Below are 23,870 nucleotides of genomic sequence, written 5' to 3'. Positions count from 1 at the left end.
GTGCTGCCTTGATTGCAGGCACAAAGATTGGTATACGTTGCTGGTTTTGGTTTGTGTGAGGGCGTGTCGCAGGCGCTCCGGGTGCTACTTGCGCCTTCCGGGTTACTATGCAAATAAAATTCCATGAATGCAAGGAGCGGGCAAAAAACGTTTATGCACAAGTAGGCGCAAAGTTGTTTTACGTGCACAATTCTTTGCGGGCTCTTTGCGGTTTTTCTATGATTCGGTCCGTTAATGTCATTTGGAAAGTAGAGCCCTCAGAACTGACCAGTCCTATTCCAGCTTCAGACGCAACACTCTAAACAGGCTGCGCTCTAATGACATATGATCCATTGGATACTCCACTATATATACCTATGTACCCGCCCCATATGCATGTATGCTACCGACAGTACCATCGCACTGTACCTACTTGCACTCTTGCTGTATTGAGTGTACCATGTTGTAACTAAGATTTAAGTATCCTTGTATCTGCTGCGCCCAGCTACACCAAATAAAAAAACAAACAAAACAGGAAGCATGCGTATTAATGTCCATTAGAACCCTCTTGGGATTCTGGTGATATGTTATTTTACATTACTGGCATTTATACTGCACACCGCTGCCATTTGCATGTAGTAATCACCTGCTTCAAAATGGAGCTCCTTTGTTAGTTCTTTATAACTTCTATGTGGAATTATAGAACCGTAACTCTGGGTTACCCCTTTTGCACACTCTTGGGCTCTGCAAGTACTGTTTTTAAGGGCTAAATCCACTCCATATTTCAGGATATCCAAACAAAACACATTTAAACACATTTAAACACTTTGAACATAAATGGCAGTTATTTACATAGCGAATGGTCACCCTGAACATCTGGTGCGTTTGGGCATTTTGATGACCGGACTTAAAGACTTCTGTTCTAGATATACACACATATAATCAACATATCAAAAAATTATAAGGGCAGATCAACAGTGGCTTGCACTTTGGGGGATAATGAGGAGAAGTCTCTTACTCTGAAAGGCCAGGGTTGGTCAAAGTTAAGATTACCAAATCACTCCATGTCACCTAGAACACTACTCCAGTGCTGGTCTTACTTTTACTTTGGCCGATTGCATTCCATGGAAGTGTGACCCATGATTGCGAATAACGAAAATAATGAAAGCCCAGACTATGGCATGGAGTCATTTGATAACCTTAATCAAAGCTCACTGGAGTGGGCCTGAAACATGAGTGACTTCCAAGCCCCCCAGCCTCACACCCCTCCCCCCACAGTTCTTTCGACGCTCACCTTAACGAATTGAAGGGGGAAGATGCCTCTTCTGCCATTGAGGTCCCCCTCCATCCAGCCATCCTCCGCGTGCTTCTTCACGTTCTTGACGACGTCACCAGTCTTGATGTCCAGCTCGTCGTCCAGAGTCCCCAAAAAGTCATTTAAAACCAGGACCTCTGCAGGAAGAGAGGGGAGAGCAGTGAGTGGGCAGGTCAGAAGCAGGGCTGCCAATGGAAATTACTGGAGAGCAGTGAGTGGGCAGGTCAGAAGCAGGGCTGCCAATGGAAATTACTGGAGAGCAGTGATTGGACAGGACAGAAGCAGGACTGCCAATGGAAATGACTGGAGAGCAGTGAGTGGACAGGTCAGAAGCAGGGCTGCCAATGGAAATGACTGGAGAGCAGTGATTGGACAGGTCAGAAGCAGGGCTGCCAACGGAAATGACTGGAGCGCAGTGACTGGAGAGCAGTGAGTGGACAGGTCAGAAGCAGGGCTGCCAATGGAAATGACTGGAGAGCAGTGAGTGGACAGGTCAGAAGCAGGGCTGCCAATGGAAATGACTGGAGAGCAGTGATTGGACAGGTCAGAAGCAGCGCTGCCAATGGAAATGACTGGAGCGGAGTGATTGGACAGGACAGAAGCAGGGCTGCCAATGGAAATGACTGGAGACCAGTGAGTGGACAGGTCAGAAGCAGGGCTGCCAATGGAAATGACTGGAGAGCAGTGAGTAGACAGGTCAGAAGCATGGCTGCCAATGGAAATGACTGGAGCGCAGTGATTGGACAGGACAGAAGCAGGGCTGCCAATGGAAATGACTGGAGAGCAGTGAGTGGACAGGTCAGAAGCAGGGCTGCCAATGGAAATGACTGGAGAGCAGTGATTGGACAGGTCAGAAGCAGGGCTGCCAACGGAAATGACTGGAGCGCAGTGACTGGAGAGCAGTGAGTGGACAGGTCAGAAGCAGGGCTGCCAATGGAAATGACTGGAGAGCAGTGAGTGGACAGGTCAGAAGCAGGGCTGCCAATGGAAATGACTGGAGAGCAGTGATTGGACAGGTCAGAAGCAGCGCTGCCAATGGAAATGACTGGAGCGGAGTGATTGGACAGGACAGAAGCAGGGCTGCCAATGGAAATGACTGGAGACCAGTGAGTGGACAGGTCAGAAGCAGGGCTGCCAATGGAAATGACTGGAGAGCAGTGAGTAGACAGGTCAGAAGCATGGCTGCCAATGGAAATGACTGGAGCGCAGTGATTGGACAGGACAGAAGCAGGGCTGCCAATGGAAATGACTGGAGAGCAGTGAGTGGACAGGTCAGAAGCAGGGCTGCCAATGGAAATGACTGGAGAGCAGTGATTGGACAGGTCAGAAGCAGGGCTGCCAACGGAAATGACTGGAGCGCAGTGACTGGAGAGCAGTGAGTGGACAGGTCAGAAGCAGGGCTGCCAATGGAAATGACTGGAGAGCAGTGAGTGGACAGGTCAGAAGCAGGGCTGCCAATGGAAATGACTGGAGAGCAGTGATTGGACAGGTCAGAAGCAGGGCTGCCAATGGAAATGACTGGAGCGCAGTGATTGGACAGGACAGAAGCAGGGCTGCCAATGGAAATGACTGGAGACCAGTGAGTGGACAGGTCAGAAGCAGGGCTGCCAATGGAAATGACTGGAGAGCAGTGAGTGGACAGGTCAGAAGCAGGGCTGCCAATGGAAATGGCTGGAGAGCAGTGAGTGGACAGGTGAGAAGCAGGGCTGCCAATGGAAATGACTGGAGAGCAGTGAGTGGACAGGTCAGAAGCATGGCTGCCAATGGAAATGACTGGAGCGCAGTGATTGGACAGGACAGAAGCAGGGCTGCCAATGGAAATGACTGGAGAGCAGTGAGTGGACAGGTCAGAAGCAGGGCTGCCAATGGAAATGACTGGAGAGCAGTGATTGGACAGGTCAGAAGCAGGGCTGCCAACGGAAATGACTGGAGCGCAGTGACTGGAGAGCAGTGAGTGGACAGGTCAGAAGCAGGGCTGCCAATGGAAATGACTGGAGAGCAGTGAGTGGACAGGTCAGAAGCAGGGCTGCCAATGGAAATGACTGGAGAGCAGTGATTGGACAGGTCAGAAGCAGGGCTGCCAATGGAAATGACTGGAGCGCACTGATTGGACAGGACAGAAGCAGGGCTGCCAATGGAAATGACTGGAGAGCAGTGAGTGGACAGGTCAGAAGCATGGCTGCCAATGGAAATGACTGGAGCGCAGTGATTGGACAGGACAGAAGCAGGGCTGCCAATGGAAATGACTGGAGAGCAGTGAGTGGACAGGTCAGAAGCAGGGCTGCCAATGGAAATGACTGGAGAGCAGTGATTGGACAGGTCAGAAGCAGGGCTGCCAACGGAAATGACTGGAGCGCAGTGACTGGAGAGCAGTGAGTGGACAGGTCAGAAGCAGGGCTGCCAATGGAAATGACTGGAGAGCAGTGAGTGGACAGGTCAGAAGCAGGGCTGCCAATGGAAATGACTGGAGAGCAGTGATTGGACAGGTCAGAAGCAGGGCTGCCAATGGAAATGACTGGAGCGCACTGATTGGACAGGACAGAAGCAGGGCTGCCAATGGAAATGACTGGAGAGCAGTGATTGGACAGGTCAGAAGCAGGGCTGCCAACGGAAATGACTGGAGCGCAGTGACTGGAGAGCAGTGAGTGGACAGGTCAGAAGCAGGGCTGCCAATGGAAATGACTGGAGAGCAGTGAGTGGACAGGTCAGAAGCAGGGCTGCCAATGGAAATGACTGGAGAGCAGTGATTGGACAGGTCAGAAGCAGCGCTGCCAATGGAAATGACTGGAGCGGAGTGATTGGACAGGACAGAAGCAGGGCTGCCAATGGAAATGACTGGAGACCAGTGAGTGGACAGGTCAGAAGCAGGGCTGCCAATGGAAATGACTGGAGAGCAGTGAGTAGACAGGTCAGAAGCATGGCTGCCAATGGAAATGACTGGAGCGCAGTGATTGGACAGGACAGAAGCAGGGCTGCCAATGGAAATGACTGGAGAGCAGTGAGTGGACAGGTCAGAAGCAGGGCTGCCAATGGAAATGACTGGAGAGCAGTGATTGGACAGGTCAGAAGCAGGGCTGCCAACGGAAATGACTGGAGCGCAGTGACTGGAGAGCAGTGAGTGGACAGGTCAGAAGCAGGGCTGCCAATGGAAATGACTGGAGAGCAGTGAGTGGACAGGTCAGAAGCAGGGCTGCCAATGGAAATGACTGGAGAGCAGTGATTGGACAGGTCAGAAGCAGCGCTGCCAATGGAAATGACTGGAGCGGAGTGATTGGACAGGACAGAAGCAGGGCTGCCAATGGAAATGACTGGAGACCAGTGAGTGGACAGGTCAGAAGCAGGGCTGCCAATGGAAATGACTGGAGAGCAGTGAGTAGACAGGTCAGAAGCATGGCTGCCAATGGAAATGACTGGAGCGCAGTGATTGGACAGGACAGAAGCAGGGCTGCCAATGGAAATGACTGGAGAGCAGTGAGTGGACAGGTCAGAAGCAGGGCTGCCAATGGAAATGACTGGAGAGCAGTGATTGGACAGGTCAGAAGCAGGGCTGCCAACGGAAATGACTGGAGCGCAGTGACTGGAGAGCAGTGAGTGGACAGGTCAGAAGCAGGGCTGCCAATGGAAATGACTGGAGAGCAGTGAGTGGACAGGTCAGAAGCAGGGCTGCCAATGGAAATGACTGGAGAGCAGTGATTGGACAGGTCAGAAGCAGGGCTGCCAATGGAAATGACTGGAGCGCAGTGATTGGACAGGACAGAAGCAGGGCTGCCAATGGAAATGACTGGAGACCAGTGAGTGGACAGGTCAGAAGCAGGGCTGCCAATGGAAATGACTGGAGAGCAGTGAGTGGACAGGTCAGAAGCAGGGCTGCCAATGGAAATGACTGGAGAGCAGTGAGTGGACAGGTGAGAAGCAGGGCTGCCAATGGAAATGACTGGAGAGCAGTGAGTGGACAGGTCAGAAGCATGGCTGCCAATGGAAATGACTGGAGCGCAGTGATTGGACAGGACAGAAGCAGGGCTGCCAATGGAAATGACTGGAGAGCAGTGAGTGGACAGGTCAGAAGCAGGGCTGCCAATGGAAATGACTGGAGAGCAGTGATTGGACAGGTCAGAAGCAGGGCTGCCAACGGAAATGACTGGAGCGCAGTGACTGGAGAGCAGTGAGTGGACAGGTCAGAAGCAGGGCTGCCAATGGAAATGACTGGAGAGCAGTGAGTGGACAGGTCAGAAGCAGGGCTGCCAATGGAAATGACTGGAGAGCAGTGATTGGACAGGTCAGAAGCAGGGCTGCCAATGGAAATGACTGGAGCGCACTGATTGGACAGGACAGAAGCAGGGCTGCCAATGGAAATGACTGGAGAGCAGTGAGTGGACAGGTCAGAAGCAGGGCTGCCAATGGAAATGACTGGAGAGCAGTGATTGGACAGGTCAGAAGCAGGGCTGCCAACGGAAATGACTGGAGCGCAGTGACTGGAGAGCAGTGAGTGGACAGGTCAGAAGCAGGGCTGCCAATGGAAATGACTGGAGAGCAGTGAGTGGACAGGTCAGAAGCAGGGCTGCCAATGGAAATGACTGGAGAGCAGTGATTGGACAGGTCAGAAGCAGGGCTGCCAATGGAAATGACTGGAGCGCAGTGATTGGACAGGTCAGAAGCAGGACTGCCAATGAAAATGGCTGTAGAGCAGAGAGTGGGCTGGTTACAATGGAAACAAGTGGCAAGCTGTGAGTGAGCCGGTCAGAAACAGGATCCCCCTCCCCCAACGCAAATGAGTGACAAGAAGTGAGTCGCCAGGCAGACTTGGAGTCCGCAAATGTCCCACAAGGTCAGAAGAAGGTCCAATGGAAATGGCTGTAGAGCAGAGAGTGGGCTGGTTACAATGGAAACAAGTGGCGAGCTGTGAGCGAGCCGGTCAGAAACAGGACCCCCCAATGAAAATGAGTGGCAAGCAGTGAGTCGCCAGGCAGACTTGGAGGCCCCAAAGCAATGAGTGGAGAGCAGTGAGTAGAACAGGTCACAAGAAGGTCCAATGGAAACGACTGGAGAGCTGTGAGCGGTCGGTCAGAAACAGGACCCCCCAACGCAAATAAGTAGGCCGGCTAGAAACAGCATCGTCAATGCAAACGAGTGGAGAGCAGAGTCTCACTGGTCAGAACTGCCAACCTACATGCAAGCGAATGGAGAGCAGCGAGTGGGCTAGTCAGGAAGAAGGCCTCCAAGTCAAACAAGTGGAGAGCAGCAAGTTGGCTGGTTGGAACCAGGACTCCCAAAGAAAACGAGTGGAGTGCAGCGAGTCGGCCAATTAGAAATGGGACCTAGTATGGAAATGAGTGGAGTAGAGAGTGGGGTGGTTAGAATGGAAGTGGAGGGCAGCAAGTGAGCTAGTCAGCACCAGAACCCCAAAGGAAACAAAGAGATAGAAGTGTGTCAGACTGTCAGAAATATGACCCCTAACAGAAATAAGTTGAGAGTTGAGAACCAGAACATCCAATGGAAATGAGCTGAGTGCAGTGAGCGGGCGGTCAGAACAAGGCCCTCCAATGGCAACGAGAGGAGAGCAGCGAATTAGGAAGTCACAACCAGGACATCGAAGGAAAACAAAGGGCACGGGCGAGTCAGTACTGCGGCCACAAATGGAAATAATGAAACCATTTGTGAGTCCATAATGAGTCCAGACTTTTGGATTAGCTGTTTAAATTCTGAGGCATTGGGACTCCAACTGGCTCTTTTTAGGACATGGTGTCAAGTAAAATCCTTTCTGTCAGTCGAATTGGGACAGTAATGCACTGATTTTCGATTCTCCTCAGCATTGTTTGATCGACTGATTTACTTTGGGGTTGAGGTTCCACCACCTGTTATTAAGATACATGTGTTGAAATACTATCTATTTATTTATGCATTCACTTGTTTACTTTTATCTATAGTATTATTATTTACTCTCTATCTTCTTATTCTTCTTTTATCTCCCTTTACATTTTATATTTTGATACAATTAGATATGGTGCATGTGATTATGTTTATGCTCATGTTTATGTCTAAGTGCTCAGTTGTGCAAAATCCTAATCATTTGGATTATATCTCAATAAAGTATTTATTATTAAACAAATGGAAATGAGTGGAGAGCAATGAGTGGGGCAGTCATAACCAGGACCCCCCAATGGAAGCAGAGCAGCGCGTGAGCCGGTCAGAACTAGGAGCACCAATGCAAACAAGTGAGAACTGGGGCCTACAATGGGAGGGTGCCATGTGATGAAGTCGCCATGAACAAGTCAGCATCTAGGTGACTTGTTTTCATTGACCCCTAAATTTATTTCCCCAAATATTCTAGGTGGGGCATAATTATATATTATTGCCTCCAATCCTAGTATATTTAAGAAAAGTGTTTGATTTTCTGGAGGGTGCTCAGGTGCAACGCGCTCGCCTTGGAAGCAAGACGATGCGGAGCAACACAGGTTCGATCCCCGGGTCCGTGCTTAGAAATCTCCGGGTATTAAGCACGTTATAAATAACCAATTACAAATACATCTGGGGGGTGCAAGTGCTCAAGTTTCAGGGAAGTGTTCAAAGCATCAGGCAAGCGGGACGCCGCGGACCAGAGCATTCAAAAGAGATGAGTGGAGAGCAGTGAGCGGGCAGTCAGTCCTCCAATAGAAACGAGTGGTGCGCATCGAGCGGAGTGATCAGAACCAGGGGCAACAATAGAAACATGTGCAAGAGAGGCAGACATTACCGGAATATCCAATGGAAAAGCGTGGAGAGCAGCAAGTAGACCTTTTACAACCAGGTCCAACCACGAAAGGAAATGAGTCAAGAGCAGTGAATGGGTCGTCCAAGCCAGGGCCGCCAATCGAAACAAACGGAGAGCAGCGAGTGGTGCCTTGAGAACGGAGAAAGTTGAAGCGCAGGGAGTGGCGTGGTGAGAACCAGGATCTCCAATGTAAAAGAGTGGAGAGCAGCCAGTGGGATGTCCAGAACCAGGACCTCCAAAGGAAACAAGTAGAGCGCAGTGAGTGGCGCGGTCAGAACCAGGATCTCCACTGGAAACGAGTAGTGAGGTGTAATTAGGGCGGCGAGTACTAGGACCTCCAATGGAAACAAGTGGAGCGCAGTGAGTGGCGCGGTCAGAACCAGGACCTCCAATGGAAACAAGTGGAGCGCAGTGAGTGGTGCGGTCAAACCTGGATCTCCACTGGAAACAATCAGAGTGCAGTGAGTGGCGCGGTCAAAACCAGGATCTCCACTGGAATGGAGTAGTGAGGTGTAATTGGGGCGGTGAGTACTAGGACCTCCAATGGAAACAAGTGAGCGCAGTGCGTGGAGCCAGAATCTCCAATGGAAACAATCAGAGCACGCTCAGAACCAGGACCTCCAATGGAAACAAGTGGAGCGCAGTGAGTGGCGCGGTCAGAACCAGGACCTCCAATGGAAACAAGTGGAGTGCAGTGAGTGGCGCGGGCAAAACCAGGATCTCCACTAGAAACGAGTGGAGAGCAGAAAGTGGGGTGGTGAGGACCAGGACCTCCTCCGACAGAGACAGGGCAGCGTAGAGTGAGTCCAGCAGCGACAAGACCCTCCTCCAAAGAGACAGCAGTGCTGTGAGTGTGTCACGGCACCGCAGACCTGCGAAACCCGTCTTCCTTTCCTCGCTCGCATAGTTATTTTGATCGTGTAGCGGGGCTTTCCCAAGACACCTCTGGGCGCGCGATAGATCTTCCTTCCACGAGGACCCTGCGCATGCGTAGACACATGCATTTTAAGAACACACGAATCCCAGGAGAGAACGCAGGCCTGGTGTCTAAAAATACCAAGGAGTGCGAAATATCAGACGTGGAAAACCTCATTAAGGCAGAAACAAGAAATCTTGATTCATGGCCAGAAGGTAGTTGCGGGGAAAACCTGGAGCACAGTCTGTAACGTCAAAACAATGCCAGAGGGACCCCAGTGCACCATGGTGGCGCACCTGCAGCACTTCAGTCATAATAATATGAATGATAGAATCAGCGTGGGAGACGGGGTGGGCTTATGGTTGAATGTTGTTTAAATTGGCCCAATTTAACACTGCGCGTGCAAGTTCATCCCCTCTAAGTAGGATTTGAGGGTTCTTCCACAAGAAACATTAGAACAAATGGGCCTAAATAGTGCATTTTAAAGCATGTGCCCCTATGAAAAGATTAAAAAGTATAACAAACAACTAACATGGCATTTGTTGAGAGTGAGGCTTTATACCTAACCCAGACAAATACAACCACGACTGCCGGACCACAGACACCGGGCAAAACCCGCCCGCCCAGAACCAATCAATGAAGAAACCATCACTACACTGATCAAGGACACCAACCTTGCAGGATCCCCCAGGGACCTCTGCCCCCCCCCCCCTGACATCTTCAAAGGAATCCTCAACAACAAAACCCTGGTGACTCACTTCCGGATCCTGATGAATCTATCACTCAAAAGAGTACCGTCCTCCTTCAAATCAGCATTCATCAAGCCACTGATAAAAAAAGGAATCAGAAAGCGCAGAAGACCCGAGAAACTACAGACCGATATCCAACCTGCCCGACCCAGCAGAGATCCTGGAGAACCACGTGAACAAAATCTTTCTTAAATACGTCGAAACAAACGGAATACTCAACCGGTCACAAGTTGGCGTCAGACCAATGAGAGGAACCGAATCAGCACTCCTATCGATATGTGACGACCTGAAAATAAACGCAGATGAGGCCCAATTGGCCTCCATACTATTGGACATACCAGCGGCAATTGACACAATCAGCCATGCAACACTAATAAACAGATGGATGGAATGTGACATACAGGAATCCGCACAAACCTCACCGAAAGAACCTACCTATCCACCGTTCACCTCTCACACACCAACAATATTTAATGCAGAGTCCCACAGGGATCCAGCCTCTCGCCTCTGCTTTTCAACATCTACATGTACCCACTGAGGAAAATCATCCGAACTCACGGACTTACCACCTACAACTACTCAGACGATACGCAACTGATTGTGAAAACGAACAGAACCCAGGAACCTCAACAACTGACTCACAGATATCTACAATTGGATGATAACGAACAACCTTAAACTGAGCCCAGAAAAAACAGAAATAATGCTCTCACCCGCAGGATTCGACAGAGAGAACCCCCAACTGGACTGGGCGATCGGCATGGGAATGCAACCAGAGACTATCGATGGAGTAAATAGCCTAGGAAAACTCATGGACAACAGTCTATCCGTGGAACCGCAAGTCAACGCAATCGCCAAAGAATGCTTCTTCCTCCTACGACTGCTCAGAGGATTACTCCCTGACCTCTCCTTCGCCCACAGAACCCTCGCAATCATATTCCCTGATACTCATAAGAATTGACTACGCAAAAAGCCTCTACCTAGGAATGCCAGAAAGATTTACCAAGAAACCCTGAAGGGTGCAAAATACAGCAGCCAGGATCCTACTAAGACTAAAGAGAAGAGACCACATCACTCCAGCTTTGAAAAGCCTAACCTGGTTACCAGTAAAAAATTGCATCAAATTCAAAGCACTCTGCATCGCCAACTAAGCCTTGCACAGAAAAGGAGCTGAATTCCTCCAAGGCAGGATTAGCCGGTATTGCCCAGGAAGTGAACTAAGATCCAGCAACGACCTACAAATAGAGGCAAAACACTACGAAAAAAGGAAATTCGCCAGAACAGCATTCTCACGTCTAATTGCTAACACCTGGAACAACATGCCCAAAGTAATTAGAACCACAGAAGACCACATAACCTTCAGGAAACAGCTCAAAACCTGGCTATTCAACAGACAATGACAAACTCGAAGGGACACCGACAACAACAACACCACATACAAACAACTAGAGAGGAGACGAGATGGACCAAAGAACCAAGCGCATGGCTAGATACCGTCAAGCGGTAACCAAAGAGCCGCGTCAGAGGCACCAACAAACCGCCTAACTTACTAACGCATTTTCCCCTTCCTGCTCCTCCAATATAACTGACGCCACGACACCAGCCCTTGGGGCTCACCACACTCCACATAAACAAATCGAGAATCAATGCTATGTTCACACCCAGCATCTCCAGATGCTCAACCACATATAGAGTGAACCACCCACATAGTACATAAAAACATCAATAACAAAACTACACACCAAGTTACTGGATTATCTTACAGCTATGGCCACTCGTGACTCTGGTTCCCTTATGGACACTATCTAACAAGAGCACACTACCAAACCCACCACAATCCAATGCAAAGTTACAGCGCCCTGATGCCCGCGGGCTTCCGGTGCTTAAAAAAATAAACACATAAATAAAAACACACTAATACCAACACAAAACACTTCTCCACACTGAGGCACGGAATCTTACCCATACAGTTACAACGCACAAGGCCTCTCGCACAAACTCCCACATGCAAAGCAACACTCACAGACATCTGTTCCTCCTGGTTTTGAACCAATCCTCTCACCCCATCCCCACTAACCTCCCCACCTGTCCCTCCTGCAGAGTCGCGCAAACGCCTAGAGACTGCCCCTGGGTGGTAGCGGTGCCCGGTTTAAATCAACATAACATAAAAAATGATTTGCCTCAAAGGGATATGGGGGGATGACAGGGTGGGGCAGCGGAAGCAACAGAAAACTAGGGTACCCACACAAAAGACGTCCATGATGCAGAGACCCACCGGGAAACCTCCAGAGTTCCCTCTAGTCCAGTCCAGCACTGGTGTGGTGCCCACTCCCACCAGATCTCCACTGAGCTATACCAGGACACAGGCAGAGGCTAGGGAAGGTGAGTAGGTGTTCACCTGCTCCCATGTCGGTAGCCCACCGAGCTATACCAGGACACAGGCAGAGGCTAGGGAAGGTGAGTAGGTGTTCACCTGCTCCCATGTCGGTAGCCCACCGAGCTATACCAGGACACAGGCAGAGGCTAGGGAAGGTGAGTAGGTGTTCACCTGCTCCCATGTCGGTAGCCCACCGAGCTATACCAGGACACAGGCAGAGGCTAGGGAAGGTGTGTAGGTGTTCACCTGCTTCCATGTCGGTAGCCCACCGATCTATACCAGGACACAGGCAGAGGCTAGGGAAGGTGAGTAGGTGTTCACCTGCTCCCATGTCGGTAGCCCACCGAGCTACACCAGGACACAGGCAGAGGCTAGGGAAGGTGAGTAGGTGTTCACCTGCTCCCATGTCGGTAGCCCACCGAGCTACACCAGGACACAGGCAGAGGCTAGGGAAGGTGTGTAGGTGTTCACCTGCTCCCATGTCGGTAGCCCACCGATCTATACCAGGACACAGGCAGAGGCTAGGGAAGGTGAGTAGGTGTTCACCTGCTCCCATGTCGGTAGCCCACCGATCTACACCAGGACACAGGCAGAGGCCAGGGAAGGTGAGTAGGTGTTCACCTGCTCCCATGTCGGTAGCCCACCGAGCTATACCAGGACACAGGCAGAGGCTAGGGAAGGTGAGTAGGTGTTCACCTGCTCCCATGTCGGTAGCCCACCGAGCTACACCAGGACACAGGCAGAGGCTAGGGAAGGTGAGTAGGTGTTCACCTGCTCCCATGTCGGTAGCCCACCGAGCTATACCAGGACACAGGCAGAGGCTAGGGAAGGTGTGTAGGTGTTCACCTGCTCCCATGTCGGTAGCCCACCGAGCTATACCAGGGCACAGGCAGAGGCTAGGGAAGGTGAGTAGGTGTTCACCTGCTCCCATGTCGGTAGCCCACTGAGCTATACCAGGACACAGGCAGAGGCTAGGGAAGGTGAGTAGGTGTTCACCTGCTCCCATGTCGGTAGCCCACTGAGCTATACCAGGACACAGGCAGAGGCTAGGGAAGGTGAGTAGGTGTTCACCTGCTCCCATGTCGGTAGCCCACCGAGCTACACCAGGACACAGGCAGAGGCTAGGGAAGGTGAGTAGGTGTTCCCCTGCTCCCATGTCGGTAGCCCACTGAGCTATACCAGGTAGGAGATTGGGAGGACTGCGTGTGTCTGACCACTCCCCAACTTCACAACACCAATCAGAAATCAGCACAAGAAAAACAGGCAGGAATTTAGCAACCCCCATTCCACTCTTAGTGTCAGGAGAGAGGGAGGGCCTAGGTACACAAACCAATCATAAAGGTGCAAGAAGAGAGGGTAGGTACCCAAAACCCTGCCAAGACTCCAGCCACTTGCACCATGACACCCCTACAAGCAGGCGGTGGGGAGGGCCCTGAAGTACTACTCACCCCCTACCTGACCGCACTGATGTCCTGTTTTCAATTCTTGTATAGCACTTCCTTTCGCCTGTGTATAGCGCCTCCGATAGCATATTTCTCATCGATTCAGGTAGGGCGCTGCTGTGGAAATAGAGCAGCCGCCCTACCTAGACAGTCAACATTTTGGGGTTTACTTTAACTTGTTTTTTTTAGTACAGCAGGGGTCTAAGAGCTATACCATTCTTTAACTTAACCCATAAAGATAAAGGTCAGAGGTTATGTCATGCCCTGTGCACAAGAAGAAGGGGGATTAAACTCAATTCTATTTGCAATCCGAAACAAATGAAGGGAAGCGAGGCCAGAAGAGAGATGTCGCAGAGTCCTGAACGCATTGTAGTGTTTACAACAAGGATTTTGGAAGAACGAAAGGGATACATGTTGCATAATGGGACTGGACGAGTGTCAATATCACCTGGACTATGCCTGGAAAAGTAAACATGTACATGTGAGGGAAACTGGAGAACACTAGAACATCTGCACAATATGTGTTCCCTGCACGTTAATTCAGAGACCATGCAGGTGTTTGAATTCTATATAGATAGTCACTTTACCCGAACAATTTATGTAGCTCTGCTTAACAGCTTAAAAACGTACTTAATACAATTTTATAACATATTCATTGAGTGAATCAACAATAAAATGCATTAGAATCACAAATAGATTGAAAAAATTAGACAACTAGAACAATATGAAAAAAGCGTAAAAAAAGTCCAAAAGGATATCATAGTACAAATGACAAAAGGATAGTCCCACTGTAGACTATTCTAACCCTCCACCCCCTGAAGGTACCAAGGATCCTACTCTAGTCCTAATCTACAGTGTAAGTAGAGAGGGAGTAGAAAACGAATAAACAAATCCCAGGTCTACGTCCATGTGGGCACTTACTATAAGCGTATTCTCTCGATGGACATGGCTCATTTATAAGTCTCTTACAATTTACATTAAACATGCTTATACAAAAAACATATCCGTTTTACAGAATGGTTTTTCCCCACTTGGGGTGCAGAATGCATATTTGGATCCTACACAGCGCTGGAGTACAACACTGTTTTGAATATTCTATTCATCAATTTATATATTTCAATAAAGGCTGGATCCGAGGTAAAGAGGTGTTTGTCGGACGTTTCGGCGGAGTTAAAGGTAGACCGCCTTCATCAGGACCACAAGGATACGGAACACACAGAATAGGAATGGAAAATAAAGAGCCAGTTGAAAAAGTTATAATCCGTACTAGAACGGTTTGGAGGCCACACCATTCACTTTTTTTTCTGCTATTTAGTGCTTGAAGTGGTGGGTAAATTATTGATTCCTAGCAGGAGCCGGTGTACTGGCCTAACTCTAACTCCATTTCTTTCATGATTTGAGACAGAGCAGAATTAATATAGTCTTTCTTCCACTCTGTGCATATTTCTTTATTCAAATATTCACACCAGGCCTGCTTACGGAGTTGTTTCCAGCTTTGAAAAGTTTTAGGTGGCACCTTTATAACTATTTTAGGGCATTTAAAGGTCTGTTCCATTAAGAAAAGCAGTGTCCAGCCGTCTGACCAGGTGCGCGGCAGCTGAAATGCTAGAGCATCAACACCACACATCTGTGCAGGTAGAAGAGGCAAGAAGTCAAAGTGGGACGGGGGGCCCTAACGGGTTACAAAAAAATATCTGGGGTCAGGACGGTCAGTTTAAAAAGGTGTGTTTAATATATATATGATATGATTAACCGGCAGTCAAAAAAATCTACAATAAAACATATTCAAATATAAAAACGAAATCAAAGATAGCTCAATGTAGGTCCCAATCCCTCATTTAGTTTGAAAGGAATCCAGTATCCTCATGCATGTATTCAACAAGTGTATTCAATTGTTCTAACATTTTCTATATTCTGCTTTCCCTTCAAAGTATTACAAAACAAATAATCTAACTCCAAATGTTTTGAACTGATGGTGTGACTGTAAACATGGGCCGAAAATGACATCATCTGCTCAAGAGCAGTATTGTCAGCCCTCTGTTTGTTGACTTTAACACGCAGAGAAATCAGGGTGGAGGAAGTCAGTTCAAGGAGACGCAGAAGGGCCCCAGAACCTGGTGGGTTTAGCCCCAGCCCACTTAAAGCTCTCGGTAGAAGATAGTGCGAGCCTGTAAGAACTCCTGCTGGGACTCCGGCGATTTACACCATGACACTGCCACAGGTAGGAGACAGGATGACCCATGAGTGGCCCTGCCTTTCTAGAAATACTGATCTGACACAATGCAGATTCTCTGGCATCACCTCCACACACCTGAACAGGTAGATAACAGGGAGGGTCTATGGGGACTTGAACCTCCTCCCAGGACTCCAGTAGCCTACAACATGATGCTCCCACAGGATGGGGAGGGCCCTTAAATACCCCCCTGGCCTGAGAGTACTAATCTGAAATAACACCAGCTTTCAGGCATCACCTCCACACATCTGGAAAGGTAGCAGACAGGGAGACCTGTGGGTTCCTAAACCCCTGCCAGGATCACACAATGACACACCGACATGTAGGCAATGGGGTGAGCCCTTCCGCCCTACCCCTACCAACACTGTTCTGGAATAATGCAGACGTTCTAGCACCAACTCCACACCCCTGGACACCTGTGGGTACCAACCCCCTGCCAGAACTCCAAAGACCTCCACTGTGACACTCCTACAGGCTGGCGATGAGGTGGGGCCCATAGGTACCACTGTGGTGAAATGACCACTGCTCTGCAGGATTACAGGGATGTGTTGTATTGTGCCTGTCTGAGGTGAAGTAGCTTGAGATGTCATGTGGAATGTTTATGAGTGGATGATGGAATATTCTGAGTGAGTGTTCTGTGTAGAGACGGTTACAGCTAGCTGGCCCTGGGTGATGGGAGCCGGTGTTGTCACAGCTTATGTCCTTTATGTCTTCATGTGGATATGTAACTAAGAACTTGGAAATAAACTTACCTGAAGAAATCTTAAAGAGCCTGGAACCTGCTTTTTAACAGGATGCATAGTGGCTAAAACACCTGTTCGGCCCAACACTACTACTACGAAAGCACCAGCAGTGATCCCAATTAAAGGTGAAAGAGGCAGAGCCCAAAACGTATACCTGCATAGCCTCTTTCGATAGCGCAGGCAGAGAGCAGGCAATATCTTCAGGAGGGGTGTGAGCTGATGACACTAGCAACCCAAAAAACCTAAGGACACTGGTTCCAAAATAAAAGTATGTCCAATCAACGTTCTATAAAATACAGACTTTTTAATTAAACAATAAAATGCAATCAACTAACTAAAATCGCAGAAAGACCCCAGCCCTGAATAGAAAACACAGAATATGCAGACTGTTGTAAAATGTCTCTCTGGGTAGATGAGCGGGGGTGTACGGGCAATTCATTGGCATAATGTCAATGTTCAAAAATGCCTGGTAGGTTATTTATAACGCACTTAATACCCAGAAGTTTCTAAGCGCGGACCCGGGGATCAAAACTGTGGTGCTCCGTGTTGTCTTGCTTCCAAGGAGAGCACGTTGCCCCTGAGCTATCCTCCTGAGACTATAGCTCCAAAAGTGTAACAGGGGGGCATGACCTCTTCCTATTCCTTATTCTTGCTTTTGGGGGTTTGACAGCATTGAACTAGGCTCCTAGGAGCTTCCTGGGGTGGGGACTTGGCACTGGGTCAGTGAATCGGTCGAATGGGTCCAACATACGGTGCGGTCTGAGCAGACAAGGCATGTGGCAAGAAGAATCCTGGGACAGCTAACAGGCGGTTCAATTCTAGAATCAGAGCCCCGAGCGGTTCCTTCATTTCTGTGTTGCTGTCATGCCCAATCCAGGGTGCCCAGGAACAAGCTGAGCCCTGTTATCCCACACTCGCACTCCAGGAAGCTTGGCTGCCACCTGTAGGGGATCCTTCACCTCCAGTGTACAGGATCCTGGATCCAGTGCAGCCAGTGGCGAGGCATTGGTCCAGGAGCAGTCACCCCGACTCTTCCCTGTGGGTTCTTAGGGGGACAGAGTTCTCCCATGCCTGGGATGCCTTCGGTCTTCAACGCTATGGCAAAGGATCTTGACTGACTGCACTCCCCGATCGAGGGGCCCAATGTTCATCCTTCTTCTCTTGATGGTCCAAAGATGAATACAAAAATGACGGGATGCCCCTTTTCTTTTAAAGGCAAAATGCCACAGGGGGTTGGTCCAAAGTTAAATCTTGTCTCTTTGCTGTCATTTCCACAACAGGTCACTGTAATGAATTCCTTCAACGCTTCACATCTGGAATTTAGCAACAGTCCCTACCTGGGTCTCCCAAAGGACTTCATTTTGGGATTACACAGAAATCAGAAAGCAACGGCTGGGGAAAAAAAGGAACAAAAGCACTCTGGCCCAGGATGGTTTCTTTTATTTTTAATTTGTTTTCTTCTTTTTCGTTCCTCTTCCTTCTCTTCTAGCTGTATGACTATGTAATATTTGATGATGTTATTGTGTCACGACCAAAAAATCTAAATTAAAAAAAAAGAAAGCAACACCTAGATCCTCAATAAAAATTTTAAAACGCGACATCTCCTCTGCTCCTTGATACCTACATTAGATCCCGATAAAAAAAGCAGATCATTTTTAAAAGAGAATGGGCCTTATTACGAGTCGGGCGGTCTGGAAATAACAGTGGCGGTAAACCCCCCGCCACTGTTATTTCCGGACCACCTGATCTCGAGTCCTGCAGGGGGGAGGTGGCATTCCCGCCAGGTCTGACCTAGCGGGTTTAACGCCGCCCGCCTGCAGGCAGACGTGGAAACACCGACACCATCACGAGATGGTGCCCGGTGTTTCCACTTCCCAATTCCCATTGAGTCCAATGGGACTCAATGGGAATGGGGTTTTACCGAATTCCGCCTCCGGAATTCCCGGAACACCTGGGTCGTAATGCCCTGGTAATTCCAGGAGTCACGGAAGCGGAATGGTAATATGAGTCCGGCAGTAACCGAGCCGGCAAAACCGGCAGGTTGCCGCCGGACTCATAATGAGGCCCAATATCTCGTATTTATAAAGCTTACAGCAGCGAAACACCACCCCTTTTTTCTGAGTAAACTGGTATTCTAAACGCCTTATGCATCTTCTAAGATCTAACCAAGGTAGGCATATTAATGTTTCAATCTATCGAAATGAAAGACAGGGAAGTCGATCTTTCTCAGTACTGGTGCCTAAACGATGAAACCCCCTCCCAGTACCACTGCAAAGAGAGTCCAACTGATGACTTTCCATAAATACTTAAACACGTATCTATTTAGGTCACCTTAATCCAAGCAGTGGTTTCTTCTGAAATCATTCATGTTCCGACCCCCTTACAGCGCCATCCTGCCTTCAAGCGAACAATAACCTTAACAAACCATCCTGACATAACAACTCAAGCCAGCCGCAAGCGACCCAATCCCTGTTCTTGTAAAAAGTGCCCTTTGCCCTTTGACATCACACCCAGAGCACCTTGCCCTGCAGGAAATGGAAAGCTCTATCAGAATCCAGATGGCGGGGCTTCTCCAGGCCTCCTTCCCTCTCTGGATACTCTAGCTTCGACCCTTCCCATGCCTGCTGGCTTTAGAGGGACTCTGGAGCTCAGCACCATGGTGTGACGCTAGCTTTGTCATGTCAGTGCTGCCCCTGAAGCACCATTGCCAGGGAACCTACTGGGGGAATGTTCTATGCCCTATGGGGAAGGTGCACCCTTCCTGCCATAGGATCAAAGGGCAGCACCCTGGCTATTGGTCCACATAGCAGCTGGGCCGACAGTCAGCCTAGACACGAACATGTATCAGACCAGTCATAGCTGGCCCTGGTCACAGAGCTGACACTGGTGTGATGTCAAATTGATGTGGCTGTATAATTGTGTGTCCTTAGCAGTCACCATGCCACAATCAGGCATGGCTTATATTTAAAGATGTACTAAGGCATATAATTATTATAATTTAGATCTCTGCAGCAGGGTCATTAGCCAATAGAGCTATCATAGGCACTTTACAACAGGTGTGTATGAGGTAAAACTCCTTTTCAGTCATTATCAAATGGGGTGCTTGTACTTGGGGTATTAAATCTAATTTCTGTGGATCAGTATTCTTTATGTATATAGTGCAAACTGCGAACAGAAGCACCTGCAGCTCACAGAAGCCGGGTTTTTTCCATGCAAGAGGCTATAGAAATACCAAATGGATACAGAGAGATAAATAGGGTGATAGGGTGGTAGATACATTACTAGGGTCATATGTCATTTCCCCGCTTTCTGAATTTTTTCAGTCCATTTTGCGTGGCCCTCAGAAAACTGGAAATGGACATGCACGTGTTTTTTTATTAATTTGCAGGGTTTCACCCCCTGAGCAGCCCTTTGTTCCTCCCCATCCCCCACCCTACCCTCTCCCACAGGATTACCTCAAAATTGGGGTGTTTCACCCCTTGATCCCCCTCTCTCAGCCCCCGCCCCCTCGCTCCCCACCCAAGACTTCCCCAAACCAAAACACACACAGACATACAACACACTCACACTCACACACACTTACCCTTTCTCCACCTACTCTGGACCCTGGAGAGCGTGTCAGCCCCTGCACGCACTTGTGTGCGGAAGGGGCGTGACTGTTCGATTTAGAAAGACTGCTCTGTGCGCTCACAGAGCGCTTGTTCTAAATCGTTTTTTTCCAGTCGGAAAAAAAGTTAATTTGACAGAGGATGATTACTAGATAGATCGATAGTGAGACAGAGAGAAGCGAGGAATTATCAAGGGGGGTTTATGTCCTTTCATCGCCAGTAATTAACGCCTGGCTTTAAAACGTGTACAGAATTACGAAAATGATCATCAAATTCTTTTTTTGGGGGGAAGATACCACCCCAAACACCCACTCACACGCCCATTATTACCTATTCCTTACCCCCAAACCCTTATCTGCCCTTTCCCACCTCCCTCCGTTATTCTGTACACGTTTAAAAGCCACACGTTGTAATTACTGGCGATGAAAGGACGTTATACCATCAAGGGTAACAAGACTGTATGTATTTGATTAAGAAGGCAAAATAAACAACAAATTGAAAACTTTAGTCAGCACAAGGAAGAAGGTTGGGAGAGAGAAAGGTCGGTACCGAGTTGACATTTTAAATGGAGTTAAAAACAGATTGCATTGCATATATAAGTTGGTAGCCAAAAAGAGGAGGCATCAGATGGGAGTGAGTTGACTAGTGTTGAAAACCCCATAGATACGTTGATGAGTGGGTGCCAGGACTGCCCTAGGATGGCTTCCGACAAATGCCCTGCACTCTTTCATGCGGACGATGCCGTGCATTTGGCCACCACCCCACAGGCCTTGAGGCATGCTTAGTCCAGATTTAACCGCGAATGCACACAGTGGCACTTGGCTCTGCACATCGCCAAGTGCAAAGTTATGGTCTTCAACCCTCTGCATGGTAAAGGGAAGTGGCTAAGACTGAATGTGTGCACAGCTATGATGCTCCAAGGCACTCATTTCGATTACCTGAGTGTTCGCTTTGCGGACTCTTGGTTGTTGGGGGGTGGGGGGGTACAGGTATCCAAATCAGCGCTCTCACTAGGCAAATACTGGGGTGGTATTTTGTCATCCTTTGTCAATAATGGCAGAGGTGCCATTTCCATCGCACTAGACATATTCCAAAAACAAGCAATACCAGCATCTATTTACGGTTCTGAATTGTGGGGTTTTGCTAATACTTCTAAACCGAACACCTGTGAAAATAAAGTTCTAAAGAAACTGTTGCTTCTGCCTGTTTCGGCCCTCTCGGTCCTGGTACGCCTGGAACTCGATAACACCCAAATAGTGGCGCAGATCTCATTCAAACTGGTTTTCTACTGGCCCGGAGTTTGGAGTGGCCCTGATTTAGAAAAGCATGGGGATGCTTTGTCCCATGTGATGAGTCTACAGGGGGGGGAGAGCATTAATGGTCCGCAACATGTAAAGACATGCCTTTCCCAACTGGACATGATTGAAATGTGGAATAACTCCCAGGGGCGTTTGGCTCGGGATCTAGGCCCCCTAAAAAACAAAGTCAAAGTAAGAAGGTATGAGAATTTGATAGCGCCACGAGGCTGAACACTGGCCCAGAATATCTCGCATCTAGGGCAGAGGCAGGGTTCAGAACCTACTAGGATATAATCTCACCACCTTTTGAGAAATCTTTCTACATACGTTTTAGGCTGGGATCTTTGCCAGTAGCTGCTTATAGCGTGCCCTCGTGGGTGTCGCAAACAGACGTGTGTCCTATGTGTGGAGTGTTTATTGAAAGCTCACTGCACTTTTGTTACTCTGCAATAGGACCCATTACTTGAGATGCTTCTATCTGAGGCCTATCCTGAATAACGCAGGTATCCATCAGCTAACCCTTGCTAGGCAGTTCCCGAAACAGGGCCTTAAAGGATGGAGTCACCAATAGGCCCTGTTGCTGAATAAGTAAGTACCCATGGCTGGGCTTTGTCTCGGGAGGATAGCGCAAGGGGCAACCTGCTAGCCTTGGAAGCAAGGCAACACAGGCTCGATCCCCGGTCTGGGCTTAGAAACCTCTGGTTATTAAGCGTGTTATAAATAACCGATCATATCATATTCATTCAAGGTTTGTATTACTTGTGTTGTGTATTAAATTTGAATGCTGATTATGTTATTTAATCCCATGAGTTCCCACTTGAATGTTGGCAAGCTAAGGTTTTTATAAGTAATCCTCCCGATTTACTGTACTTGGTGGGTCTATTCAGAGTTTTTTAAATATGCAATTTGTATTTTTGAACTTGAAGGTCACAAACCAAATAAAAGTACATTTGACTGACTGGAAACCCCGCTGTAAGGATACAATGTTGAGCCTTGCCTTGTTATAAGCGATTTGAAGCAAATCGAAAAAAAACAAACATTTCTCAGTAATGCTACATAACATCCCTGTTAACTCTTTAACGGCACCAGCCTTGGCAGTTAAGCTTTGCTTCTCTGTTGAAGCGCTTCTTTTCACTAGCAGCACAAACTGGAGCCTACTCTCGCTGCAACGCCTCCTCTTTTTCACAGACTTATCTTTTGATTGCAATGTAAATATTCCTTAGAAGTTTACATTTTAATAACATTTTTAATTTAAACACAAGTTTGCATTTAAACACAATTCGTTTGGTTAACCTGGTATTTCGTTTCTGCTGGTTTCAATATATTGTTGAGTTTGGTTTTCATGGGGTCCGTTTCCCTCCCTACTGTTTGATATAAGTGGTTTTAGTTGCTGTGGGAACAGGATAATCAGAGATTTGAGGCCCATTCAATGTCTTTCAAATAAAAATTTAGAAATGTTTACGATCTAAACAATGTCTTTGTAACAAAGTATCTTTATTGAAAAAAACAATAGTCAAGAAGATGGAAGGGTTAAGGGTGAGCAAAGGGTCATTCCACAAGCCATTCAAGCACCGGTTTCAGCCGGGGGATAGGGGAGGGAGAGGTGGCATTTCAATGTACCCAAGAAGCACACACAGTCACCCATTCCCTTTATAATTGATCATTTTATAATCTTTGTCACCAGGGTTGGACTGGGAACCAAAAGAGGCCCGGGAGATAATGTTTAAAGTGATCCCAAATTACACATTTTGAGTAAGCTTGACCCTTTTCCTATGGGAAAATGTGGAAATACCACACAAAAGAAGCCCAGGGTCCAAAGGCCTACCAGGAAACCTCCAGAGTTCCCAATACACCAGTCCACCCATATTTGTCACTGCCCAATGCTCTTTCTCGCTTGTCTATATCTTTCATTTTTTAAATGAAGGTACAGTGTTTTCTCAACACTGCCTGTTCTGTGGACATCAAACCACAGACAATTAAGCGTGCCCTATGTGGCAGCTTTCCAAACCCGTCATCAAACTATTTGCATGGAAACAAACATTTCCTTTTCTGAAGCATGTTTAGGTCTTCCTAGAGATAGCTTCAGATGTCAGGCAGAGCTTTTGGGGGTGTACCTTAGAGATGTCCCAGGAGGATAGCTCAGCAGCAACGTGTGCACCTTGGAAGCAAGACAACACGAAGCAACACAGGTTCAATCCCCGGGTCCACGTTTAGAAACCTCTGGGTGTTTAAGCGTGTTATAAATACGCAACGAAGACAAAATAAAAAATACAAATTCACGCAACTCAAAAACAAACAATTTCTGTAACAGCGCGTCGATGCCCGCGCGCTGTGTAAGCGCTTTAAAAATGCCAAATAAAGATGCCCTAGTGACAGAGATGGTCTGTGATGAAGAGAGGACTGGCCTAATCTACTGCATGCTGCTTCTGGCTGTGTCCGCCCCCGCTTCACCATCCTCCTGC

The 23,870-nt window shown here is 48.4% G+C and overlaps 1 protein-coding gene across 5 annotated transcripts in view; it reads right to left on the bottom strand.

Moving 5' to 3' along the window:
* The window catches only part of SH3D21 (SH3 domain containing 21), a 208,521-nt gene that overhangs the window by 154,511 nt on the left and 30,140 nt on the right, over positions 1 to 23,870 (bottom strand). For all 5 annotated transcript variants that reach the window (XM_069622626.1, XM_069622629.1, XM_069622628.1 and 2 more), the window contains exon 2: positions 1,274 to 1,431. In XM_069622626.1, the coding sequence (XP_069478727.1) occupies positions 1,274 to 1,431 (158 nt within the window). The remainder of the gene's footprint in view (positions 1 to 1,273; positions 1,432 to 23,870) is intronic.

The sequence above is a fragment of the Ambystoma mexicanum genome, chromosome 11 (genome assembly GCF_040938575.1).
Source record: "Ambystoma mexicanum isolate Mex_15411 chromosome 11, UKY_AmexF1_1, whole genome shotgun sequence".
Classification (NCBI taxonomy): domain Eukaryota; kingdom Metazoa; phylum Chordata; class Amphibia; order Caudata; family Ambystomatidae; genus Ambystoma; species Ambystoma mexicanum.
This window is presented reverse-complemented; position numbering and strand designations above follow the sequence as displayed.